Source organism: Eleutherodactylus coqui, chromosome 6, assembly GCF_035609145.1.
Source record: "Eleutherodactylus coqui strain aEleCoq1 chromosome 6, aEleCoq1.hap1, whole genome shotgun sequence".
Lineage (NCBI taxonomy): Eukaryota > Metazoa > Chordata > Amphibia > Anura > Eleutherodactylidae > Eleutherodactylus > Eleutherodactylus coqui.
Genome location: NC_089842.1, coordinates 232,943,060 through 232,969,031, shown reverse-complemented (window position 1 = coordinate 232,969,031; position 25,972 = coordinate 232,943,060). Strand labels below are relative to the sequence as shown.

The 25,972-nt window shown below is 47.0% G+C and overlaps 1 protein-coding gene across 1 annotated transcript; it reads right to left on the bottom strand.

Annotated features, from left to right (window-relative positions):
• Positions 1–2,379: 2,379 nt before the first annotated feature.
• On the bottom strand, positions 2,380–9,703 carry HAPLN2 (hyaluronan and proteoglycan link protein 2). Its single transcript, XM_066609105.1, has 6 exons — positions 9,644–9,703; positions 6,940–7,056; positions 5,373–5,726; positions 4,429–4,545; positions 4,170–4,352; positions 2,380–3,115 (listed from the first exon to the last, which is right to left on the bottom strand). Exons 2-6 carry the CDS (start codon positions 7,028–7,030, stop codon positions 2,832–2,834), a joined length of 1,029 nt encoding a protein of 342 aa, XP_066465202.1. The 5' UTR covers positions 7,031–7,056; positions 9,644–9,703; the 3' UTR covers positions 2,380–2,831.
• Between the last annotated feature and the right edge of the window lie 16,269 nt (positions 9,704–25,972).

The following is a 25,972-nucleotide window of genomic DNA, read 5'->3' as shown; positions in this document are numbered from 1 at the left end:
TGCGGCAAAACCCGGGCATTAAAAAGCATGTAAATTAGCTTTTTCTCTCACTGTCACAAATACGAATTGCGTATTCTACGAGCAGAGGTAAAATCGCAGATTGCTCTATTTTGCTGCTGATTCTGCATGGACGGCCTCCATTGAAGTCACACGTCCGACACGCATCCCATACGCAATTAACATTGCGGATAGGCTGCGGGTACCTGCGTCATCGCTAAGAGCAGCACAGAATATATCAGAGCGTTGGCACAATGACCTGTCTACTCAAGTAATGATGCTATCGAGGGCGACTCTCCTGTGCCAGGTGCAATGTGATGAGAAGGCAAGTGAGGGTCGGTCACAGAAAGAAGCAGCACAGAGAATTTCAGGAGGGCAGTAAGTAGTACATTTTTATATAACACACACATATATATATATATATATTTCATAACAAAATGCTTGTATTAAAAATGTATTCACTTCACTAGCAGAAGCTCTACATGTCCGACCAGTGTGGGAGTCATATTTGGTATTTCAGCCGCACTTCAGTAGCGGTGAGTGATTCCAGCGACCTGATTGGTTGTTGGGTACACCCCCCCCCTTTGGAGATGTGTACGAGTGGCCGGCCCATTAAATAAGCAGCAGCAGGGCCGTAGGAGGGTCGGCAAGTAAGCGCAACCCTAAACCCTAACCCAAACCCTAAACCTAACCCTAACCCTAACCCTAAACCTAACCCTAAACCAAACCCTAACCCTAAACCTAACCCTAAACCCTAACCCTAAACCTAACCCCAAACCCTAACCCTAAACCTAACCCTAAACCTAACCCTAAACCCTAACCCCAAACCCTAACCGTAAAACCTAACCCTAAACCCTAACCCCCCGCGGGTCTCGTGAAGTAGCACTCGTGCACATCTCCAAAGGGGTGTGTGTACCCAACAACCAATCAGGTCGCTGGAATCGCTCTCCGCTACTGAAGTGCGGCTGAAATACCAAATATGCGTGCGGGAGTCATGCATCATATCTCCGGATGCTTCTAAACCTGGAACTGGTGTTACTATAAAAGTTTGTATAATAAATGGTTAAAGCGTGGCTCCACCCCTCGCCATATTATGGGTAAATCTCCATCTGGGGCAAAATTTGTATCCACAAGCAATAACCTGGCATATGTATCTGTACATGCGGCACATGCCCATTATATAAAGTGCCAGCCACATCCCCCAACATACATTATCTCCCATGCAGAGGTGCTGCTACTACTTCCCCCAGTATACATTCCAGCGATGTGCTCCACCATGCAAACATATCTACTAGCAGGAATCCCTAATATACATGAATGACCCCTTTATTAGATCCCCTGACCCGCACATGATTGGAGCTTCCCCATATGGAAATTCTCCCCATGACCCCAGATGCAGCATAAAATCATGTGACAAGTTTTCCGTGGAGCAGTTTCAGTGCGAATCCACATTAGATGGGGAAATCCAGTGATCGGAGCGATTCCAACCAGACCTGGTCATTGGTGGTAGACTAGCCGGGGCGGGATGTCACTGCCAACCGCGGGGGGATTTTATCTTGTAATGGTGTGGAGAGTATACAGAGAATGGTCTGATCGAGGAAAAACATCCAGCGGAAGGGAATCCTGTGAACAGAAACAGCTTATCACCGAAAAGGGGTCAGAGGAGGATGTCAGGAATCATTCTGGCCAGCAGGCGCTGCACAGTCAGTTGAATGCTGGAGCTCTAACTGACGTCTTTGAACAACAACTCACCATTTTTTAGCACATTTGGGCTATAACAGCAGACAACCCGTTCCAGCAGCATTGTGACTAAGAGAAACAGAAAGGAGAGACTCCAGCGGGCAAAAGAGCGCAAACATTGTATCACTGAGCAGCGGAAAAACATCTGCAGGTCAGATGGATCCAGATTTCTGTTGCTCTGTGCTGATCGGAGATCAGAATTTGGCACAAGCAGCATGAATCGCTGACCCCTTCCTGTCAGCTGGTCAGAATATGTCAGCACACCCATCTAATCTGCAGCAACTACAAGAAGCTTCCTGTCCACAGGGGCCGATATTTGTGATGATCTCATTACCAAGTGGAATCTACACCATGACAAATTATTTTCTTCCCCACGTGGGCTGATTGGCTTCTGCCTCATTGAGGGAGTTTTTTGGCCTTCCTCTGGATCAACAAGGGGGGTGGGGGGTGGGGGTGGTGGAAACAGGCTGAACTAGATGGACATTGTCTCCCTTCAGCGTGACATACTATGTTACTATTGTGGTTTTCTAGGCCAAAGGAGTCTACCGCACTACTAGATGGGGCCTCTCCTAAAGTACACTGCCTTGACATGTCTTGAACAAGAGGCAACATCATTGAGTGATGCTGCCACCTGCTGGCCAAACTGCTTAGTTGTCCGAGTTTCCCAAATTACGATAGATCTGCAGCTCACAGGAGAGGGGAAACCATGGATGAATACAGATGTATATACAAGGGAATGTACACATATACTGCATGGTCTGCAGAAATCCATAAAAGCACAGGAACAGATAGGTATATACATATAACAACATAATGAGGCGCACGTCTGCAAATGGCTTCATGAGTCTGCAGTCTTACTGTTAGCTCTCAGGTTGCTGAACCTCACAACTCACTGCTGCCATCTACTGGTCCATTGTCTGTACAGAGCAGCCGGGGTTGTGAGGCTTTATGGGAAAATGGAGATTTAACCCATACATTGCCGTTGACCTGCGTCCATCTATCGACCTGTGGTCTACATCCTTGTCTCCAGACAACCTAGAGTCCACTCCATCCGCATCTTAAGTAGAAGACCTCAGAAGAGGCCAAGTCCAGGCCTAAGTCGCAGCATAGCAGTACACACCAAACACTCTCTCTTCCTTTTTGGGAAACCCAAAACTCCTCACTCCTGGGTCTGGGAGTCCTCCACACCGTTCTCGAGGGTCCGTGATTGGGAAGCGAACACTACCGTCCGATAGCCAGCCTCCATCACAGTGATCCAGGCCAAAAAACTTCCACGCTGCGTATAGTTGCCCAACCTTGGCTATCTCTGCCTTACGAGCACGACAGGCGGCAGAAGCCTCTTGGAAGGTCATCGGGCCTTGGACAAAGTGGACATAACCTAGAAAATACAGTGTATTATGGAAAAGACAACTGAAGAGGACTGTGACAATATACGGTCATTAATAGCGATTAACAGTCCAGTGCTTGTGTTCTCCATAGTAAAATCTAATCTCAAGGAAAATGACGCGTTTCGGGCAATATGCAATTTCTAATACATATAATGGAAAAGACAGCTAGAGAAGATTGTGATGATATACTGTAGTTAATAGCGCCCCTATTAACTGTCTAGCGCTCATGTTCTATTTAGTAAATCATTGGAAACTGACACGTTTCGGGCAATATGCAATTTGTAATGCATGTCAAGGAAAGGAAAGCTAGAGAGAACTGTGGTGATATACTGTAGATAATTAATAGAGCCCCTATTAAGTGTCCAGTGCTCCACAGTAAAATCTAATTGTAGGGGCTGACGCGTTTTGGGGAATTTGAAATGCGTATGAAATTGACCATCTAACCAGATCTTGATTTCACTAGTGTGATCAATACAGTGAAGCAGTCATGTTGCCCACAAATAAATCAAGCCACAGTTAAACTGATGCGTTTCAAGCGGACCAAATAAAAGTGAGGCTTGAAACGCGTAAACCATCACCTTGTTTCTGAATTTGGACTTTATTTGCTGCCTGTAATAAAGTAACTGGGCGTAAGTAACGTGATTACTGGGGATTACAATGTTACCTTGGTTTCCATGTCCCTCCACTCCTAGGTGGAGTTGCCAAGCTGATCTACACGTTTCATAGAAAACTGTCTAGGACTCATGTTATGCATGGGAATAACCAGACAAAATATTGAAAACTACACAGAAAATCCAGATCCAGAACTGTAGACAACCACAACGCGTTTTGGGTCACAATGGCTATGAGTAAGGGGTAGAGCCCAAAACGCGTAAACTGCTCCTCATGCTTCTGGATCCTGATATTATGTGATGTCTTCAATAAAATAGCTGGACTTTAGTGTAGATACTATGAGTCCCCCATATCAGTGAGCCACCATGGTTTCTGTGGCCCTATACTTACTCCAGACACCAATATATCATACAGTAGTGGCTCCAGACATACCTTTAAGTGCCGAGGTGAAGCAGAAGGCGTCGTATTTGTCCTTCAGTTTGTCTTTGGGGCCATAGCTGCGTATCCCCGGAGGTAGGTTGCCCCCACATGGCTCCCGTGTGACAATGACCGGGTAATGAACACTCCCATCCAGGAGCCACCCTGCGTTACACCAGTCGAGGCCATCAGTCCAGGCTATGAAGAAGGCAAATAAGAGTCAACGCCTTCATATTCGTAACATTATATACTATACAAGATGGCACCCTACTACCTTGGTAGAGTTGGGAGAATGTGGCTAGTCTTCCATCCTGTTCTTCACAAACTTGATGAGCCTGAATGTAATTAAAGCGATAGCGCCCCTCTTTGGATTGATATGGAAAGACGACCCCTAAAATAAGTAGACGCTTTTAATAAGACACTTTTCTTAAGTCATCAAATAGTCCCTTCATGTTCTCTATAACAGAGCTTCTAGCAGAACCTCATTGTGTGGCTTCTCTTCCATATACATGGTGACAACCACTTTGATTGCAGAGTCGTCATAGACATCATATTTAACCCTTTACTACCGAAGCTTGCGGTGTGTCTTGCATCCTAATTCCAGCCTGTGTGAAAGGGTGAAGTTCCCATACACAGCCTATGAATCTCAGCCAGAGGCTAAGCCTTATAGACCACCATAGGTGGCAGATCTGGAGGCCATCTTCAAGCCTCTGAGGGTCACAGCAATCCATCAGGACACCGCGATCACTTCACAGGGGTCTGACGGGTGACAGGGGGAGCCCCCTCTGTCAGCCCTTTACATGCCAATTTCGCATCGACTGCTGTGTGTAAAGGATTATACAGCTAGGTTGACGGCTTCGCCATTCCCCATCATTACAGCTGGAGTCAGGCTACGAACAGACAGCCAGGCACCTGCTTTCCCCGGCCACTGTAAAAAGCGTTTTGGTGGCCATTAAGGGGTTAATGTTCTGATTGCTAATGTTATTTGATTAACAGATTATAGCCATGTTCCTACCTCCAAAACCCACCTCCCTTCTGTTTAGCATGGAGATCCCCTTTAAGGGCATACCCATCTTATCTAATCATGTGACAATGAATGCCTAACTCTCACATCTCTATAAGACTAGCCAGATCTACCGCTCAGGAACCTGGGAAAATGGAGTGACAACCCCCAAGGAATATGGTAGAAAAGTGTTGCTACAAATGTTGAGGCCTTACCTTCCAACTGCAGAGATAAAGTCAAGCTCTGGTCCTCCAGACCATTGATCAGTTCACACTTATATCTTCCTTCATCTTCTAAGGTCAAGTTGGTGATTATGAGAGAAGCATCCAGCCTATGGCTTCTCCTCAGCCTCACCCGACCCTTCAGCTTGTCATAATTTTTATGGTACTGACCATTGGAGATGACTATCAGATTTTCCAAGGGGTCTTCAGGGTTGACTTTGCTCCACTTGACCTTATAGCTCCTTGGCCGACGTCTCATGATACAAGGGAGGGTGACGTTGGCTCCTCGGGTGCTCTGGACAACATTGTGGATAGGATTCAGCAGATAATGGGTCCCTGTGGTATAATCTGGGTAAAGGAGAAGATATAAAGGCTGAAATCCCAATGTCCTCTTTAGGGGTAATAGAAGAAAGGGTTCCCAAATTGGTTTACCCCTTTAGCATTACTTTGAAGGATCCAAAGAGGACAAAATGAGACATTATTGCTTAAAGTGGACATTATTTCTAAAAGGCAGTAAGACAAGGCATCATTACTGACTGGAGACAAAAGGGGGCATTATTACCGAATAGGGCAAAAAGGAGTATTATTAGGAATGAGTGAAGGAAGGAGTGAAGGCATAAGGAAGCATTATTACTAAGTGGAGGCACTTTGACTGTGTGGTAGTCACTATAAGCGGCAGTGGCTATGTGGTCTCTACAAGGAGGATATTATTTACTGGGTGGGACATCACAGGTGGCATTATTACTATCTAGAGCATAGCAGATGGGGAGATTGTGTAGAAGTCTGCAAAGTAGGGAGAATGTTGGAAAAGTGAGGAGCCAAAGATGTCTATGTGTTAACCTGCAGAGACAAGTTATCACTGGGAGAAGTCGTCATGGTGGTATGGGTCAGATGGAGAAGGAAGATGAAATGGAACAACTCCAATCAAACAGGAAGTCAGCTATAATCATTGCACTGTAATCACTTATGTAATAATATTATTGTGTCTGGTCTGGGGAAATATATCTGCAGTATTGGTTACACTATTCATAAGCTTTTTGGTATGCATGAGTCGGCAGGAAAGTGGGTCCTTACTTGAACATTTACATGGGGCTGGTAAATGATCGTTCTTGAGGGGGGAGTTGGTGTAAGCATTCAGAATTTGCTATGATTTCCATCCTTTTCCTTATAGATATTATATTCTTTTTTTGGGGGGGGGAGGGGAAATGGGGGCAGGCACACTCTTCGTACAAGGCCCGTTGGCACTCCGTGTCCACCCTTGGCTAGAAATTTCACACATCATACCACTAAAATTTTCTAGCTGTACCAACGCATTTCAGGGGCTGTAAAGTAATCTGCAACCCTTTCACTTTGGGGATTGATGGAGGTCCCCACTGATGGGTACCCATTGGGTTGTCTCCTGAATGATACCTCAATGACACGTCAGGAGGTGGAGCGCCCCTTTAACTGATCCTAATCTAGTAAATTAATTGACTTTAGGTGGAATTCCCCTTTAACTGCCATTCTAATTAACCCATTCCATGCTCTGAACCCCTTTTCGGCACCCTATCAATCATAAGACCTTGGCTCCGGTTGGCGCTGCGATAGACACTGTTGTCCTGGAGGGAGGCAGAGCCGAGAAGTAGGAAGAGAAGAACGTAGGACCCTTCCATCCTTCAGGAGAAGTCTTGATCTGTGTCTGTGAGAGGCGAGAAAAGAGTCAGACCAGAAGCACAATGATGAGATGTTACGCTGATTTTCCACAATGACATTTTAACCCATTCAGACGGACAGGGGTTATCACCACCCAGCTTTCCCGGGATCCTGGACTGCCTCGGTGCTAAGCTATAGAGAAGGGTGGGGAACTATAGACAGTATATATAATTAGCTATTTATGGCGTGACACGAAAAGTAAAATGGCAGCCTGTCGGTTATCACCCAGCTTTCCGAGAGTCCTGAAAGGCAGAACTTAAATATACTTTTCTGAGGACAGAACATAACGGTAAGATGGAATATTCTCCCACCAGAGCCATATATTCTTCTAGGTCCTGGACAGTCAGCTAGTGGTGCTGCTGTGCCAGGGTATCTAAGGTGTCTTTCATACAAACAATTTTGCGTGGTTAAGTTAGGCGCGCCATAAAATCGCGACCATGACAACCAATGGTTTCTGTGGATTCGGGCAGACGAATGATTTTTAGCTGCGCAAAAAAAAAAAATCGGACCCCAAAATATAGCACATAGGCGACTGACTTCAGGACCGAAATGTCCTGCCGCCCTATCTTTGGACCAAAAACCGCTGGAGCCTCCATAGACTCCTATGGGAGCTGCAAAAAAAAGGGAGGGGGTTTAGCTGCGTCCAACGGCGGCAAAAGAGGACAAGTGCCTCTATTTAAGTCATTAAGACGATTTCTCCTGACCGAGGGAATTCTGATCAGAAGCGCATTTTTTTTGGCAAAATCTCGCACCCCGCTATGTGAATGTCTGAAAAAACGTTATTTCAGCGGGACTTGTGTGCAGAAAATCATCCATTCACGCAATTTTTGGCAGTGATGTTCGCGATTTTAGTGCGCTGCAAACTTCGGCGCGATATTGATGCTCGTGTGAAAGAGGCCTCAGTCTGTTATTTGTGATGAAGTCGGCTTATAATATGTATCTAAGCCTATGAGATGTAACTGCCTGCTGAGCTAGTGTATCTAATGCTATTATGTGTGATACTGTGCACTGAGCTAGTGTATCTAATCCTGTTATGTGTGATACACTGAGTGTATCGAGGCTTATCATGTATCATACTATTGGCTGAGTAAGCCCATACTGTGTGCTGAGCTACTGTATCTAATTCTATGATGTGTGATACTCTTTGGAAAACTGTGTATCTAAAGGCCCTTTTAAGACTGTTATGCGTGATATTGTTTGCAGAGAAGATGTATCTAAACTGGTCATGTGTGACGTTGTCTGCTGAGCTGTTGTATCTAAATCTATCATATGTGATATTATCTGCCAAGCCACTGTATCTAGGACTACTATCTGATGAGCTACTGTATCTAAGCCTGTGATGTGTGATACTGTCTGCTGAGCTGTCCTGCACAAGCCTGCCATGTGTGATACCATGTTGCCAGGGCAATGTATCTAAGCAGTGATAAGTGATTATTTGATCAAACTAATTTTCTAAAAATAATCAAGACGACGCGATTTCGATTCCCAATACCGCCGATGGGAGTCAAAATCAGCTGCACTGATCTGGCCTCCAGAAAGTCCATAATGCTCCCCAATTACATGGGACGTTATGTATGCATTATATATATAAGCCTACCGTGTGCTGAGCTGCTCTATCTAATCCTATGATGTATGATACTCTGCTAAACTGTGTATCTAAGCCTATTGTGTGTGATAGGGGTTGTTGAGCTAGTGTATCTAAGCCTACGAGGTGTGATACTAAACTAATGTATCTACCGGTAAGTCTATCATGTGTGACATTGTGTACTACACCTATCACATATCATATTGCTTGCCAAGCTGATGTATCTAATCCTATGATGTGATACACTGTACTAAATCGTGTGCTTATGCCTATTATATGTGATACTGTCTGTTGAGCTGATGCACCTAAAATGATCATGTGTGATACCATCTGCTGAGCTGTGCATCTAAGCCTAATATGTGTGATACCATCTGCTGAGCTATAAATCTAAGCGTATCATGTGTGATACTGTCTGCTGAGCTGTGTATCTAAGCCTATCATGTGTGATACCGTCTGCTGAGCTGTGTATCTAATCCTATTATGTGTGATACCGTCTGCTGAGCTGTGTATCTAAGCCTATCATGTGTGATACCGTCTGCTGAGCTGTGTATCTAAGCCTATCATGTGTGATACCGTCTGCTGAGCCATGTATCTAATCCTATCATGTGTGAAACTGTCTGCTGAGCTGTGTATCTAAGCCTATCATGTGTGATACCGTCTGCTGAGCTGTGTATCTAAGCCTATCATGTGTGATACCGTCTGCTGAGCTGTGTATCTTCGGGCTCCTTCATATCTGCACTGTGGATTCCTTTTCTGTTCTAAGAGCAGGAAAATGTAATCCTTGGCCAAAATAGATCTGGCCTCTGATGGAGCTGAACGGTGCCCGAACGGTGCCCGAACGGTGCCCGAACGGTGCCCATGGATGGGGCGACCTATAATGTGCTATACTATTGACTATGCTGGTGTATCTAAGCCAATCATGTGTGATACACCCTCCAGGAGCCGAACATGATTCCGGGTATGTATAATGCAATCATCATCTTCCTACCTTACAAGATCGCTCCTATGCCATTCTTCCTGCTCTTCCTCCCGGGATGCGGCAGACGTGATCCGCCTGTGTGTCCGCGGCCGTCCTGCAGATGTCCAGTGCGTCTTCTCCAGCCGCCCTTCTGTTGTGTGGTCAGTAAACATTTTGTGTGCCTGTCGGTCACTTCCCCTGTGGGGTGATGACAATGGCCGAGGGGACAATGTGCCTTTGTAGTGAGCCGGGGACGTCAATGCTTGGACTGTCTGCTCTCTACGAGGCACTGGGGAGAAATGTCAGCACGTGGCTGGAGGTTCAAGACCCCTCCGTCCGCTCCCTGTCCCACTCAGCCAGACTAGAAAGGAGCCCAGTGTTCCCAGTAACCTTTGGACGCCGCGTTCCCAGTGATAATGGCATAACATCCGACACCTGGAAAATGTCCCCCAACTCCGAGCCGAGACTGGTGACTTTCTCTTATGCTTTGTCTTTTAGTTTCTCACCATTTTCAAGATCTCTGCTTGCTGTCAGTAAATGAGAACATTTATGACTGATCTTAGCTACATGCAAACCATGTTAGTCACACAGGGTGCTGGCCGCCAGCTTGTAGGGGGAGCACAGGCAGATCAAGGCTAGGGGCGATCCCCCTGGCTAGAGGATCTTCTGGTGCTGTATTCATGTACTGATCTTGGTTCTGATGCTGTACCTATGCATTGAGCTTGGTTCTGGTATTGTACCTATATACTGAACTTGGTTCTGATGCTGTATTTAAGTTAGGAGTTTGGTTCTGGTATGGTATCTATGTATTGAGCTTGGTAATGGTGCTGTATTTATATTATGAGCTTGGTTTTAGCACTGTTTTAATGTACTGAGCTTGGTTCTATATTAATGTACTGAGCCTGATTCTGGTGCTATATTTATGTATTGACCTTGGTTCTGTATTCATGAACTGATCTTGGTTCTGAAGCTGTATTTAAGTTATGAGCTTGGTTCTGGTATTGCATCTATGTACTAACCTCAGTTCTAGTGCTGTATTTATGTATGGAGCTTGATTCTGGTGCTGTGTTTATATTATGAGCTTGGTTCTAGCGCTGTATGTATGTACTGAGCTTGCATGTGAATTTATGCATTGGTTCTGTATTTAGGTAATGTCTGTGCCTTGTTCTGGTTCTGTATTTATGTACTGAGCTTGGTTGTGTATCTATGTACTGAGCCTGCTTTGACGCTGCATTTATGTTATGAGCTTGGTTCTAGCGTTGTATTCAGATACTGAGCTTGGCTCTGGTACTGTATGTTATAACCTTGGTTCTGGTGCTGGTTTTATGTATTGATCTTGGTTCTGGTACTATATTGATATCTTGAGTTTGGTTCTTGTACTGCATTTATGTATTGATGTTAGTTCTGCATGGCATTTATTTTATGAGCTTGGTTCTGGCAATGTGTTTTTTATACTGAGCTTGGTTCTAGTACTGTATGTTGTAACCTTGGTTCTGGTGCTGTATTTATGTTATGGCTTTGGTTCTGTTACTATATTGATCTTATAATCTTGGTTCTGATGCTGCATTTATGTTTTGATGTTAGTTCTGCTACTGCATTTATTTTATGAGCTTGCCATGAAAAATCATGGCACAAAGCCGCAGCAGAATAGACCTCATTAGGCTAATTAGTCTTTTAACCCCTTAAGGACATGGCCTATTTTGGGCTTAAGGACGCAACAACTTTTGGCGGATTTTCATCTCCATTTTTCAAAAGCCATAACTTTTTTACTTTTCCATCGGCGCGGCCGTACAAGGGCTTGTTTTTTGCGTGGCGAACTGTAGTTTTTATCGGTGCCATTTTTGGGTACATATAGTGTATTGTAAAACTTTTATTATTTTTTTCTATGGCAACAGGGAGAGAAAACGCATCAATTCTGCCATAGATTTTTTTTTTTTTTTTACAGCGTTACTCATGCAGCATAAATGACACAATTTATTTTTTGTGCGGGTCAGGACGATTACAACGATATCAAAATTCTTACATTTCTTTTAGGTTTTTCCACTTTTCTGCACTAAAAACCCTTTTTTTGGAAATCTTTTTTTTCTAAATCGCTGCACTTAAAGTCCTGTAACTTTTTTATTTTTCTATGTACGGAGTTCTGTAAGGGCTTATTTTTTGCGAGAAGAGCTGTAGTTTTTTTGATCACTTTTATTGCATTTTTTTAGGCAAAATGCTAAAAATTAGCATTTTGCCTCTGTTTTTTTGAGTTTTTTTTCTATGCTTTTCGTCGTGTAGAACATAAAGTGTATTCAACTTATTGTACACTTTGTTACGGACGCGTCGATACCAAATATGTGCCATTTTAATTTTTTTTACCTTTTTTAATGCTAATATAAGAAAAAGCATAAAAAAGGGTTTTTTTTACTTTTTTTTTTACATTTTTATTTTTTCTACACCATATATGTCCCTCTAGGGCACTTAAAGCACAGCACCAATGATCGCTGTGATAAGGCATGGCAGGAGTTCTGTCCTGCCATGCCTTATCGCTTATACAGCGATCATAGGCTCTGGCAACACAGGACGCCGGTATCTGGCGTCCTGTTGCCATGGCAACAGGCCGGGCTCTCTACGATTATATCGCAAGAGTCCGGCAACTTCACAAAGGGAGTGCGCTCCGTCTGTAAACCCTTCCCATGCCGCGATCTGCATAGATCGCGGCAGGGAAGGTCTTAACAGCAGGGGGCGCATCTCTGATGCACCCCCGCTGCTGCAGCAGGAGGCGGGCTATGACTGACAGCAGGCTCCCGCTGCGGGACAGCGCGAGATCTGTCATGATCTCGCGCTATCCCTATGACGTAAGGGTACGTCATTTTGCGGGAAGTACCCCGCTCCCATGACGTACCCTTACGTCATGGGGAGGGAAGGGGTTAATCAATGGAGAGGTTGGTAGCACGCGTGTGAACTGACCCTACAGTAATATGCTCAGATATGCGCAAATCTACCTCATTCAACCTCGTTTAAACACGAATACATTGTACCGCCGCAAGCATTTTGGCGCATACGGTTGTCTGAAGAAGACCTAAGTCACATGACACTTCGTTTTTATTCGCACACGGTTTTGAAATCTGCGTGTGAAAAGATCTGTGCAATAGGGGTCTGTTCACATGGAGCGGATTTAGGGCTTAAACAGATGGGCGTGATTTTGGCCCGTTTTGCAGCTGTGATAATCGCGGTCACATGACGGGATGAAATGAAACCACTGATTCCGGTGGTTTTGTTTTTACTAGCGGTATTGTCGGGCGTTCATCGTACGCTGGGAAACATAACGCAGGACCCATCGTACCGCTGGTTTACTCCATAGCGGCGAGCGTGGTTGTGCATACGCCCGAGTCAAGAAGCCCTTAGTGTGGACTTTCCAGAGCGGCACACCATATGGTGCGATTATGATGCGGATCCGCAGCAGACTGCAAAATTTTGATGCAAATTTTGGTGCCAATTTTCCCGCTGCAGAAAATCTGCGCCAAATCTCTTCCGTGTGAACACACCCGATAGACTATGGACCATGGAGCATAATGAGATGTGGATCTGACACGCAATCAGTGTGAAATCCTTGTCAAATCTGTGGCAGAAGTCCACCGTGTGAACAGATCTAAGTGATAAGACCCCCGAAAATGACCCCTATTTGTAAAGCAGATGAGAATGGGGCAAAATAAAGAAACGTACGGGCGTAAATCCATATGATCAGGAGGGTTTATTCCGATGAGGTAAGTACCAGGAGAGCGTAATATACACAGGCCGGGGAGAGAGGAGTCCAGGGTCCTGCCCAAAGAGCTTACAATCTAGTGCAAATCATAACATTATAACCATTCTACATTGGACCTCTGAATAAAACAGCAGGAAGATAAGTCCTGCCTGATCTTTCTCGCACATACCCTGTTTCCCTGAAAATAAGCCCTACCCTGATTCATGCATCCTGCCTCCAGGAAGCAATGGCTCTGATTGGTTTTTGAGCTCTGCTCAGCCAATCAATGCAGCGCTCGATGAACCAATGTGATGGCTGTGATTGGTTCATCCAGTGCTGCATTGATTGGCTGGGCAACACCCTAAAACCAAACGCAGCCTCTGCGTTGTCGAGGTGGGATTTATGAATTGGTCAATCCATGCCGCAGCTCAGGGATGTGGACTGCGCCTGCTAGGTAAGTAAAATAAGACATTCCCCGAAAATAAGACCTGGTGCCTTTATTGGGGCAAAAATTAATACAAGACCGGGTCTTATTTTCGGGGGAAACGTGATAGTATTGTGGAGGATATATATATATATATATATATATATATATATATATATATATATATATATATATATATATATATATTATATCTAAAAGGTAAAATGCCGCCCGCATCCTGTTCTGCTAACCGTTATCAGAATATGCAGCTTGGTAGAAACACACGCTCATAACCTCAGGGCACATTTTTTACCCACACATAACCCTCAGGCGTCATTTGATGACACGCTACTCATTTCCGCCCCTGCCCCCTCCATCGAACACTCAAGATGTCGCCGTTTTGCACCTGAAACCACGTGATCTCGGACGTCCATGACAACAGAAGCTCACCCAGGATGGGATGTAAAGAGATCTTAATTGGACCACCCAATCCAATGCTTTGACTCCCAACCATGTATTGCTTGCTGCCTGCCCATAAAGGGCAGTAAACCCATAATGCTATAAAAGAGGCTTTACGCCTACTAATAAACAGAGTCAGGAAGACTTTCTACACTGACAGTTCTGTCTCTGCGTGATCTCTTCCATTGTGCGTGTGGGGGGTCAAACTCAGACCGTTGAGCTGATGCTGTCTGCTTCCAAATTGGTCTTTAGGGGTGAGTACTCAGACGACAAAAATGGACAGCCACATGCAAGATGGGATTGCCATGAGTGAAGTGAAAGTTTATTCAAAGAGTTTACAGTTATAGAAGATTTTTGCTGACGTAGTTATTTGATTACTGCGCATGCCCAAGGCTACATAACATCTGCAGATTTTAATTGACAATACACATCTTTCAAAGAAGTCTCCTACATGAGCAATACATCAATGTCCGGTGACAACTGTATCAAAACAAAATATTCCTGGATGCTTCTTACTAGAAAGGAGTGAGCTTTCTCAAGGGAAAGAAGGCATGAGAGAGAGAAAGCTGATAAGACATATGTGAACATATTCAAGGTCATTATTATAATTGGGATCTAACATCTTTCTAGGTAAAAGGTGAAATTTAATACAGATACATGTATTAAAGCAAAACAAGCAAAGAGATACAAAATGGAGTTGCTGTAGTCTATTATTAAAGCGTCAGCCCTTACACGTATAAGCTTAAACCTTTAGCAGAAGAAGATGCAAATTATAAACACATAAGTATTCTGTGAGATACACTTATCAATTTAAAGGCATAAACGTGAATTAACCCCTCACATTCCCCCGTTTTGGACATGGAGTCAAGACAAGTATGACTCCTAGTCCATAAACACGTGATTCATATTGGCGAAGAGAAAGCTTTTTCAGTACATTTAGAAATACATGAAATTATAACCTTAATTGCTCTATAAATGCATAATAAAATAATCACAACTTGTAATATACTCTCTAGAATCCCCATAAACCAACCTCCTAAACCAGAAAACCAATTGGCAGGGTTCAAAGAACTAAATGTGTTACCCCACCAGCTATCTCTGGTTTCTGAGTTTTCATTTGTCCATGCAAACAGTTCTTTTGACGGAACAGGAACAGCCAAGAAAGGAAAACCAGTGGCACCAGGTGTGTGTACAAGTCCAACAGTACTTGGTGGTGTCTAACAAGGTGATTCTGGGCATTGTCCCTTTGCACCCTCTCACGAGGGCGAAGCATGGAGTGAGGAGTCCAAAAGTCCATCAATAAACAAAATGTCCTTCATTTTCCTTCTCATGGGAGGGGGGGGGGGGGGGGGGCAAAGGTAAGGCATGAAAAGTCCATTAGTCCCAAAACAAACAATTCCTTCAACCTTTACCAAAGTAGGTGCGATCAGCAGGACTCGATAGGGCCCCTCGAGTCCGGGCCCTAGGGTTTCCGGACACGCCTCTTTACGACCACCCAGTTTCCAGGTAGTAGGGAATGAGATCCTTCTAGGTTGTCTGGGCCTGGAATGGGAGAAAAAGACTAGATTCTGGGTTACCATTAGTTGGTCACACAGGTGCTTTACACATCCGGCTACTATGTCGTAGCCCTGCTGTAGGACCTGTGGATGATACAGCCCCAATCTTGGCATAGAGCCAAACAACACTTCTTTTAACTTAAGCGTACCATTTAGTCTTTTAACTTTGTCTAAACTCTGCAGGTGTGAAGTGTGTACCTTTGTTTGAGTCAATCACTTCCAGTGCCCCATCTCTGCAGGTTACCTCATTCATCAGCTCCTGTGCGATTACCTGCTTATTTACTTTGGTAACAGGGTAGGTCTCCGACCTGAAAAGACATCAACAACAGCAAGCACATATTCATACTTCCCAACAAGTGGGAGCTGAGTGTAGTCAATTTGCAATCCCTGAAATGGGTAGAGTGGTCTAGGCAAGAGTTATGTGGCAAATTTACTTCTGCCCTGTTGCTTACGGCAAAGATCATGCAAAATTGGACAAGTGATGATGCAGCAACTACAGAAAACCCAGGAGCCACCCGTCCTTGTTCAAGCGTCGACATCATTGCTGCTTTGAACGGGGTGCTGGATGAGGCAAGCATCGCCACCATGCTGAAGGAGGTGCTAGAAGGCCTGGAGTACCTGCATAAGAACGGCCAGATCCTCAGGGATGTTAAGGCTGGAAACATCCTCCTGGGTGAAGATGGCTCCGTGCAGATTGCAGATTTCGGCGTCTGCACGTTTCTAGCCACAGGAGGCAACATCATCAGGAATAAAGTCAGAAAGACCCTCGTGGGCACGCCATGCCGGACGGCACCGGAGGCGACGGAGCAGACCAGAGGACACGACCTCAAGGCGGACTTCTGGACCCCCGGTAGGTGTGTCTTTCCGTGCATTCGCTGGGCCATCATGGGGCACAGGGACCGTGGTGGGCAAGTTCTGTTGACTGTTCGCCATTCACCGTCCCATTTCTGCTGCTCCCATATTTAGTCCATTTGTCTTTTTCTTCATTGCTGGCTTGTAACTGTAAAGTCTTTAGCATATCAAAGTCCAAAGTTTGTATCAAAGTCCAAAGTTTAGTCAAAGTCCAAAGTTATTGTTAAATTCTTCTTTTCTTCTTTTCTTCCACGGCTTGAGGGCCGCTGTCTTTGCTGTGTGGTCTGTGATGGCGTTGCCTCTTGTTTCTCTGCTGTAGGAATTGGTGTGAGCTTTCCACTTTGTCACCGCTGCACCATTCTTAATTGGCTGTCCTGCTGAGGTAACAAGCTGTCTGGCCTTCCATGTTAGGCCGCAGTCATGAGCTATGCCAAATGCATACCGGGAGTCAGTGTAAATGTTTGCCGTCTTACCTTCTACCACTCTACTCGCCTCAGTGAGGGCCTGTAACTCCGCTTCCTGTCCTGGGACATGCGGAGGCATTCTGCTTTTTTTTAGGACATCTTGTCGCGTGACCACTGCATATCCAGTGTGGAGTCGTCAATCACCCCTGGTACCATCTACAAAAACAACTCAGAATATGCATTATTAACAAGGGCTTTCAGTTAACATAAAGAAGAGACAGTGTCTGCAATTGCATCTTCCTGGACATGTGCCAGGGGGTACTGACGGACCAACGGGGCTAAGAGCTTGTTCCTCTGCGTACGTAAGAGTGAGGACGGGTAGAGGTGTCGCTTGGTCTGCTGCCATCCGACATAAGGTCGGGTGACTTTCAGACCCGGGGTGTATACGAGCCTCACCGGACAGGTGAAGTTTGATACAACATCCCAAGGGTCCCATCACGCAATTCTCAATATGCTTTCAGGACCTTCCAGCATAAGGAAGCGCGTGAGGCATCGCAACCCTTTAAACATTACCTCAAGCGGTTCAGTTTCTGCCAGCAGAATTGACTCTCTGAAACCCCTTGCACCGATTACTGCTAGACAATCAGGCTGGTATTCTATTTCAAATAGATCATAACCTTGTTGTAAGAAGGAAAAGAAAAAAAAAAATTAAAATTTTAAAAATAGCTGGCCTGCAATACCTAGATCACCTATATCTTCTCTCCCCCCCCCCCCTTTTGAACTAGGGTACTTAATTGGAAGGGTAACCGAGTTCAAGGTAGTAGCAACAGTGAGAAGAATGACAAGAGCACATTGTAGCTGGATTTGACGGGCCAGAAATAAGTGCTTGGGTTGCACTTGCGTGTATATGCTCCGGGTGTCATGGGGGGGGGGGGGTGAGGACCACTAGGGGGAGTTGGTTCAAGACCAACTCCGAAGATTTGTTAACCATTGCCTGTACTGCTGCCACCGCACAAACACATGAGGGAGCTCCTCGAGCCACTGGATACAGCTTCATGGAGTAGCATCCAGGTGGCCGTGGTTGTCCCCTGTGCTTTTGTGTCAATACTGTCACCTGGCCAGAAAATTCAGTACAGAAAAGAATAAAGGATAAAGTGTAAAAGGGTGAGAAATGAGCTTCAGGGGTGAGAGAGAGGAAAAAAGAATGATTGAAAGGCAGTCATAGAGTAGTTGTATAAGAGCGAAAACAAAGTGGACCCATGGGCGGCAGTATGAAAACAAGGCGCAGAAAGGTGCGGAGTTTGGCAGCAGGTGTAAGTACAGGTATGGCCGTCCGTACGTTTCTTCTATAGAGCATTCTCAGAAACAGTATAATTGTGACTTGTTGGCAGGCTTCCAAATTATCAGCACACAGCGCCTACATCACACATTAACTCTCATCCGTTCATGCAGTCAAGTCTCATTCAAATATTAGTAAGAGTTCACACAGGACGTAACGCGTATGATACAACTGTCCTCATCTTGCAAACAAATGCATTCAATCACTCCCACCCCTCCCTGGAATCAGTCAAACTTTAACTGTCTGTAATACTAGAGAAGTACAACAGATTCCACAACACTAATATTTCCCATAAAAGGAACACACATTTAGCAATTATGCACACGTCCGACCAGTTACAGAACTGACATTTACACAAAGAACAGTAAAACTAATATTCACTGGATTCATTACGGGTTTTATTCTATTCAAGCAAGCAGGGTTACTCGTCCAGTGTTCTCCGCTCTAATCTTTGGCCTTGAGAGGCACGCATTCCTTCTCTGTAAATCTCACTATACCCCCCTTTCGGAGACAAGGGGGGGCGACTTGCAGCTGCGGCTTTTCACAAGAAGTACACATTAACCCTCTATCTCTCTTATATTCTTCCATTTTCAAAACCATACAATTCACACAATACATTAAACGTCTGTCTTTCTTCTCTGACTTTGAATTTTCATCTCTCTCTGGAACAGAACAATAACTAAGATTTTTGGAAAACAGCCAGAATATCCAGGCTCCAAACCACAGCAATCATTAGCAGCAACAAGAGAAAACTAAGGTTTCAGACTATCAAACCCAGACGGCAGAGGAATAGTTAAACACATAAAAGAAATGACAAAGAAGAGTAAACGTATAGATTACATAACATGAAGACATACAGACAATATTGGTTATTTGACACATAATTATCCACAGAACTTGCTTTATGTCCCAAAGGAACATAAATAGAGATGAGCGAACGTGTTCTTCCGAGCTTGATATTAGTGCGAATATTAGGGTGTTCGGGATGTTCGTTATTCGTAACGAACACCATGCGGTGTTCTGGTTACTTTCACTTCCTTCCCTGAGACGTTAGCGCGCTTTTTTTGGCCAATTGAAAGACAGGGAAGGCATTACAACTTCCCCCTGTGACGTTCAAGCCCTATACCACCCCCCTGCAGTGAGTGGCTGGGAAGATCAGGTGTCACCCGAACATAAAAGTCGGCCCCTCCCGCGGTTCGCCTCAGATGCCGTGTGAGTTAGAGGAGGGACAGTGCTGCTGGTACCGGAGCTGCTGTAGGGAAAGAATTGGTAGTTAGTGTAGGCTTCAAGACCCCCAAAGGTCCTTATTAGGGCCACTGATAGCTGTGTGTTGGCTGCTGTTAGCAGTGCCATTTTTTTCTTCTCAAAATCGGCTCTGCAGAGCGTTGCACCCGGCATTAGGGACAGAAGTGCTGCATAGGCAGGGAGAGTGTTAGGAGTGAGTGTAGCCTTCAAGAACCTCAACGGTCCTTTCTAGGGCCATATTTATCCGTGTGCAGTACTGTCCAGGCTGCTGTTAGCTGTGCAGCATTTTTTTTTGCTTCTCAAAATCGCCTCTGCAGAGCATTCCACCCTCCATTGATACTGCAGGGAAAGAATTGTGTAGGCAGGGCCACAACACAGTTATTATTCATTGAATATACGCAGTGCTGCCTTTTGCTTGTAAAACAAGTGAAAATAATTCTATTTGTCCTGCCTCTGTCCGTCCTAACGCCGGTGGACACGTGTCGGCTGCGTGTGCAACCTGTAAAAATCATACGCACCCAGCTACGTTTTACTCCTGGCTTCGCCATTTGCTTTCCTTAATTGGGAAACAAAAAAAATACCTGCTCTGCCAGAGTTAATAACTCTGCTACCCTCACGTTCTGTGACACATTAGCAGGAAAACAGCACAGTTATTAAACTTCTCATGTTCATTGAATATACACAGTGCTGCCTTTTGGTGCAAAAAAACGGAAAATAATTCTATTTGTCCTGCCTCTGTCCGTACTAATGCCGGTGGACACGTGTCGGCTGCGTGTGCAACCTGTAAAAATCAGACGCACCCAGCTACGTTTTACTCCTGGCTTCGCCATTTGCTTTCCTTAATTGGGAAAAAAAATACCTGCTCTGCCACAGTTAATAACTCTGCTACCCTCACGTTCTGTGACACATTAGCAGGAAAACAGCACAGTTATTAAACTTAGATTATTCATTCACTAGAGGCAGTGGGGCCTTTCGTTTTCCAAAAAGGGAAAAAATTATATTTGGCCTGCAGTCTTGCGCCAATTTATTAGCTGCCTGTGAAATCAAATCACTGGTAATACAGCATGCTGAGGGGTAGGGGTAGGCCTAGAGGACGTGGACGCGGCCGAGGACGCGGAGGGCCAAGTCAGGGTGTGGGCACAGGCCAAGCTCCTGATCCAGGTGTGTCGCAGCCGACTGCTGCGCGATTAGGAGAGAGGCACGTTTCTGGTGTCCCCACATTCATCGCTCAATTAATGGGTCCACGCGGGAGACGGTTATTAGAAAATGAGCAGTGTGAGCAGGTCCTGTCCTGGATGGCAGAAAGTGCTTCGAGCAACCTATCGTCTACCCGCAGTTCTGCGCCGTCCACTGCTGCCAATCTGAATCCTCTGTCTGCTGCTCCTCCTTCCTCCCAGCCTCCTCACTCCACTACAATAACACCTGCTCAGGAGCGGGAACACTCCCAGGAACTGTTCTCGGGCCCCTGCTTAGATTGGGCAGCAGCGGTTCCTCTCCCACCAGAGGAGTTTATCGTCACTGATGCCCAACCATTCGAAAGTTCCCGGGGTCCAGGGGAAGAGGCTGGGGACTTCCGCCAACTGTCTCAACAACTTTCTGTGGGTGAGGAGGACGATGACGATCAGACACAGTTGTCTTGCAGTGAGGTAGTAGTAAGGGCAGTAAGTCCGAGGGAGCAGCGCACAGAGGATTCGGAGGAAGAGCAGCAGGACGATGAGGTGACTGACCCCACCTGGTGTGCAACGCTTACTCAGGAGGACAGGTCTTCAGAGGGGGAGTCAAGGGCATCAGCAGGGCAGGTTGCAAGAGGCAGTGCGGTGGCCAGGGGTAGAGGCAGGGCCAGACCGAATAATCCACCAAGTGTTTCCCAAAGCGCCCCCTCGCGCCATGCCACCCTGCAGAGGCCGAGGTGCTCTAAGGTCTGGCAGTTTTTCGCAGAGACGCCTGACGACCGACGAACAGTGGTGTGCAACCTTTGTCGCGCAAAGCTCAGCCGGGGAGCCAACACCAACAGCCTCACCACCACCACCATGCGCAGACATATGATGGCCAAGCACCCCGCAAGGTGGGACGAAGGCCGTTCAGCGCCTCCGGTTTGCACCCCTGCCTCTCCCCCTGTGCCCCAACCTGCCACTGAGATGCAACCCCCCTCTCAGGACACCGGCACTACCGTCTCCTGGCCTGCACCCACACCCTCACCTCCGCTGTCCTCAGCCCCATCCAGCAGTGTAGTTCAGCGCACCGTCCAGCCGTCGCTTGCGCAACTGTTGGAGCGCAAGCGCAAGTACGCCGCCACGCACCCGCACGCTCAAACGTTAACCGTCCGCATAGCAAAATTCATCAGCCTTGAGATGCTGCCGTATAGGGTTGTGGAAACGGAGTCCTTCAAAAGTATCATGGAGGCGGCGGCCCCGCGCTACTCAGTTCCCAGTCGCCACTACTTTTCCCGATGTGCCGTCCCAGCCCTGCACGACCACGTCTCCCGCAACATTGTACGCGCCCTCACCAACGCGGTTACTGCCACGGTCCACTTAACTACGGACACGTGGACAAGCACAGGCGGGCAGGGCCACTACATCTCCCTGACGGCACATTGGGTGAATTTAGTGGAGGCTGGGACAGAGTCAGAGCCTGGGACCGCTCATGTCCTACCCACCCCCAGAATTGCGGGCCCCAGCTCGGTGGTGGTATCTGCGGAGGTGTATGCTTCCTCCACTAAAGCACCCTCCTCCTCCTCCTCCTCCTCCTCCTCTGTCTCGCAATCAAGATGTGTTAGCAGCAGCATGTCGCCAGCAGTCGGTGTCGCGCGGTGTGGCAGCACAGCGGTGGGCAAGCGTCAGCAGGCCGTGCTGAAACTACTCAGCTTAGGCGATAAGAGGCACACGGCCCACGAACTGCTGCAGGGTCTGACACAGCAGACCGACCGCTGGCTTGCGCCGCTGAGCCTCCAACCGGGCATGGTCGGGTGTGACAACGGCCGTAACCTGGTGGCGGCTCTGCAGCTCGGCAGCCTCACGCACGTGCCATGCCTGGCCCACGTCTTTAATTTGGTGGTTCAGCGGTTTCTGAAAAGCTACCCACGCTTGTCAGACCTGCTCGTAAAGGCGCGCCGGCTCTGCGCACATTTTCGCAAGTCCCACACGGACGCTGCCACCCTGCGCACCCTGCAACATCACTTTAAGCTGCCAGTGCACCGACTGCTGTGCGACGTGCCCACACGGTGGAACTCTACGCTCCACATGTTGGCCAGGCTCTATGAACAACGTAGAGCTATAGTCGAATACCAACTCCAACATGGGCGGCGCAGTGGGAGTCAGCCTCCTCAATTCCTTTCAGAAGAGTGGGCCTGGTTGGCAGACATCTGCCATGTCCTTGGTAATTTTGAGGAGTCTACCCAGGTGGTGAGCGGCGATGCTACAATCATTAGCGTCACCATTCCTCTGCTATGCATCTTGAGAAATTCCCTGCAAACCATAAAGGCAGCTGCTTTGCGCTCGGAAACGGGGGCGGGGGAAGACAGTATGCCGCTGGATAGTCAGGGCACCCTCCTGTCTATTTCTCAGCGCGTACAGGAGGAGGAGGAGGAGCATGAGGAGGATGAGGAGGAGGGGGAAGAGACAGCTTGGGCCGCTGCTGACGGTACACCGGCTGATTGCCTGTCATCCTTTCAGCGTGTATGGCCTGAGGAGGAGGAGGAGGATCCTGAAAGTGATCTTCCTAGTGACGACAGCCATGTGTTGCGTACAGGTACCCTGGCACACATGGCTGACTTCATGTTAGGATGCCTTTCTCGTGACCCTCGCGTTGCACGCATTCTGGCCACGACGGATTACTGGGTGTACACACTGCTCGATCCACGGTATAAGGAGAACCTGCCCACTCTGATTCCCGAAGAGGAAAGGGGTTCGAGAGTGTTGCTATACCACAGGACCCTTGCGGACAAGCTGATGGTAAAATTCCCAGCCGACAGCGCTAGTGGCAGAAGGCGCAGTACCGAGGGCAAGGTAGCAGGGGATGTGCGTAGATCGAGCAGCATGTACATCCCAGGCAGTGCAACAGTCTTTAAGGGCCTGGCCAGCTTTATGGCTCCCCACCAAGACTGTGTCACCGCTCCCCAGTCACGGCTGAGTCGGCGGGAGCACTGTAAAAGGATGGTGAGGGAGTACGTAGCGGATCGCACGACCATCCTTGGTGACGCCTCTGCCCCCTACAACTACTGGGTGTCGAAGCTGGACACGTGGCCTGAACTAGCGCTGTATGCCCTGGAGGTGCTTGCTTGTCCTGCGGCTAGCGTCTTGTCGGAGAGGGTGTTTAGTGCGGCTGGGGGAATCATCACAGATAAGCGTAGCCGCTTGTCAACCGACAGTGCCGACAGGCTAACACTCATCAAGATGAACAAAGCCTGGATTTCCCCAGACTTCTGTTCTCCACCAGCGGACAGCAGCGATACGTAAGCAATACGTAGGCTGCACCCGCGGATGGAAGCTACGTTCTCTCTCACCATCCAAAACGGGGACATTTCTGCTTCATCAATCTGTGTCTAATATTCCTCCTCCTCCTCCTGCTCCTCCTCCTGAAACCTCACGTAATCACGCTGAACGGGCAATTTTTCTTAGGGCCACAAGGCTCACTCAAATAATTTTTCTGAACAATTTTTATAAGTTTCAATGCGCTTAAAAGTGTTGGAACTTTAACTTGAACCAATTTTTCGTTACACTGGGCTGCCTCCAGGCCTAGTTACCACTTAAGCCACATTAACCAAAGCGATTAATGGGTTTCACCTGCCCTCTTGGCTGGCCATGGCCAATTTTTGGGATGTACATTAGTACTGTTGATACAGCAATTTTTGTGGGCCCTCGCCTACAGTGTAATCCAATTAATTTTTAGCCCACCTGCATTACAGCTGACGTTACCTCAGCTGTGTTGGGCAATGCAATGGGATATTTTTGTGTACCGCCGGTGGGTTCCAGGGAGCCACCCATGCTGTAGGTGCACACGGAGTTTTTAACACATCTGTACACTTGTAAAGAACCCCAGTCTGACTGGGCCATGCAGTGTGGGCCGAAGCCAACCTGTATTACGCACGACATTACTACCTCAGCTGTGTTGGACAATGCAATGGGATATTTCTATGTACCGCCGGTGGCTTCCTGGCACCCACCCATGCTGTGGGTCCACAGGGAATTATAAATGCATCTGTTTCCACTTATAAAGAAACCCAGTCTGACTGGGGCATGCAGTGTGGGCCGAAGCCCACCTGCATTAACCCTTTCCAGTCCACTGTGTGACCTGTGAAGACATTAGGGTTTAAGGCTGTACAGCTCCGTTGTTGGTAGACGTCCGTCGGGGTTCTCTTACTGTATATTGCCAGCCTCTCTGCTGTCGGAGCCTATCCTACGTGTCAGCTCATGCAGTACTGGCTTTAGCCAGCATATAGCGCCGTTGTATAACGGCAGAAAAAGAGTAAGCCCCCTAGGAAAACCATATACAAATTGGATTGGAAAGGGTTAAGCACAACATTACTACCTCAGCTGTGTTGGGCAATGCAATGGGATATTTTTATGTACCGCCGGTGGGTTCCAGGGAGCCACCCATGCTGTAGGTGCACACGGAGTTTTTAATACATCTGTACACTTATAAAGAACCCCAGTCTGACTGGGGCATGCAGTGTGGGCCGAAGCTCACCTGCATTAAGCACGACATTACTACCTCAGCTGTGTTGGGCAATGCAATGGGATATTTCTATGTACCGCCGGTGGCTTCCTGGCACCCACCCAGGCAGTGGGTCCACAGGGAGTTTAACCTACATGTGTCCACTTCTAAAGAACCCCAGTCTGACTGGGGCATGCAGTGTGGGCCGATGCCCACCTGCATTATGCACGACATTACTACCTCAGCTGTGTTGGGCAATGCAATGGGATATTTTTGTGTACCGCCGGTGGGTTCCGGGGAGCCACCCATGCTGTAGGTGCACACGGAGTTTTTAACACATCTGTACACTTGTAAAGAACCCCAGTCTGACTGGGGCATGCAGTGTGGGCCGAAGCCCACCTGTATTACGCACGACATTACTACCTCAGCTGTGTTGGGCAATGCAATGGGATATTTCTATGTACCGCCGGTGGCTTCCTGGCACCCACCCATGCTGTCGGTCCACAGGGACTTCACAATAGGGAGTTGTACCTGCCTGTGTCTATGAATTAAAAAGCCCGGTCTAACTGGGGCATGCAGACACCTTGACAGAATGAATAGTGTGTGGCACATAGGTTCCCCATTGCTATGCCTACGTGTGCAGCTCCTGATGGCGGTGGCACAGGATTCTATTTCTCATTGCTTCTGTACAGCATTGTGGGCTA

Bases quoted from the DNA above. Each gene is read 5' to 3' on its own strand.
- HAPLN2 (XM_066609105.1), bottom strand. From the start codon at position 7,030: ATGGAAGGGTCCTACGTTCTTCTCTTCCTACTTCTCGGCTCTGCCTCC. The intron at 4,546-5,372 runs GTAAGGCCTCAA...TACTTATTTTAG, and splicing joins TTTATCTCTGCAGTTGGAAG to GGGTCGTCTTTCCATATCAA. The intron at 3,116-4,169 runs GTATGTCTGGAG...TGTATTTTCTAG, and splicing joins CTTCACCTCGGCACTTAAAG to GTTATGTCCACTTTGTCCAA.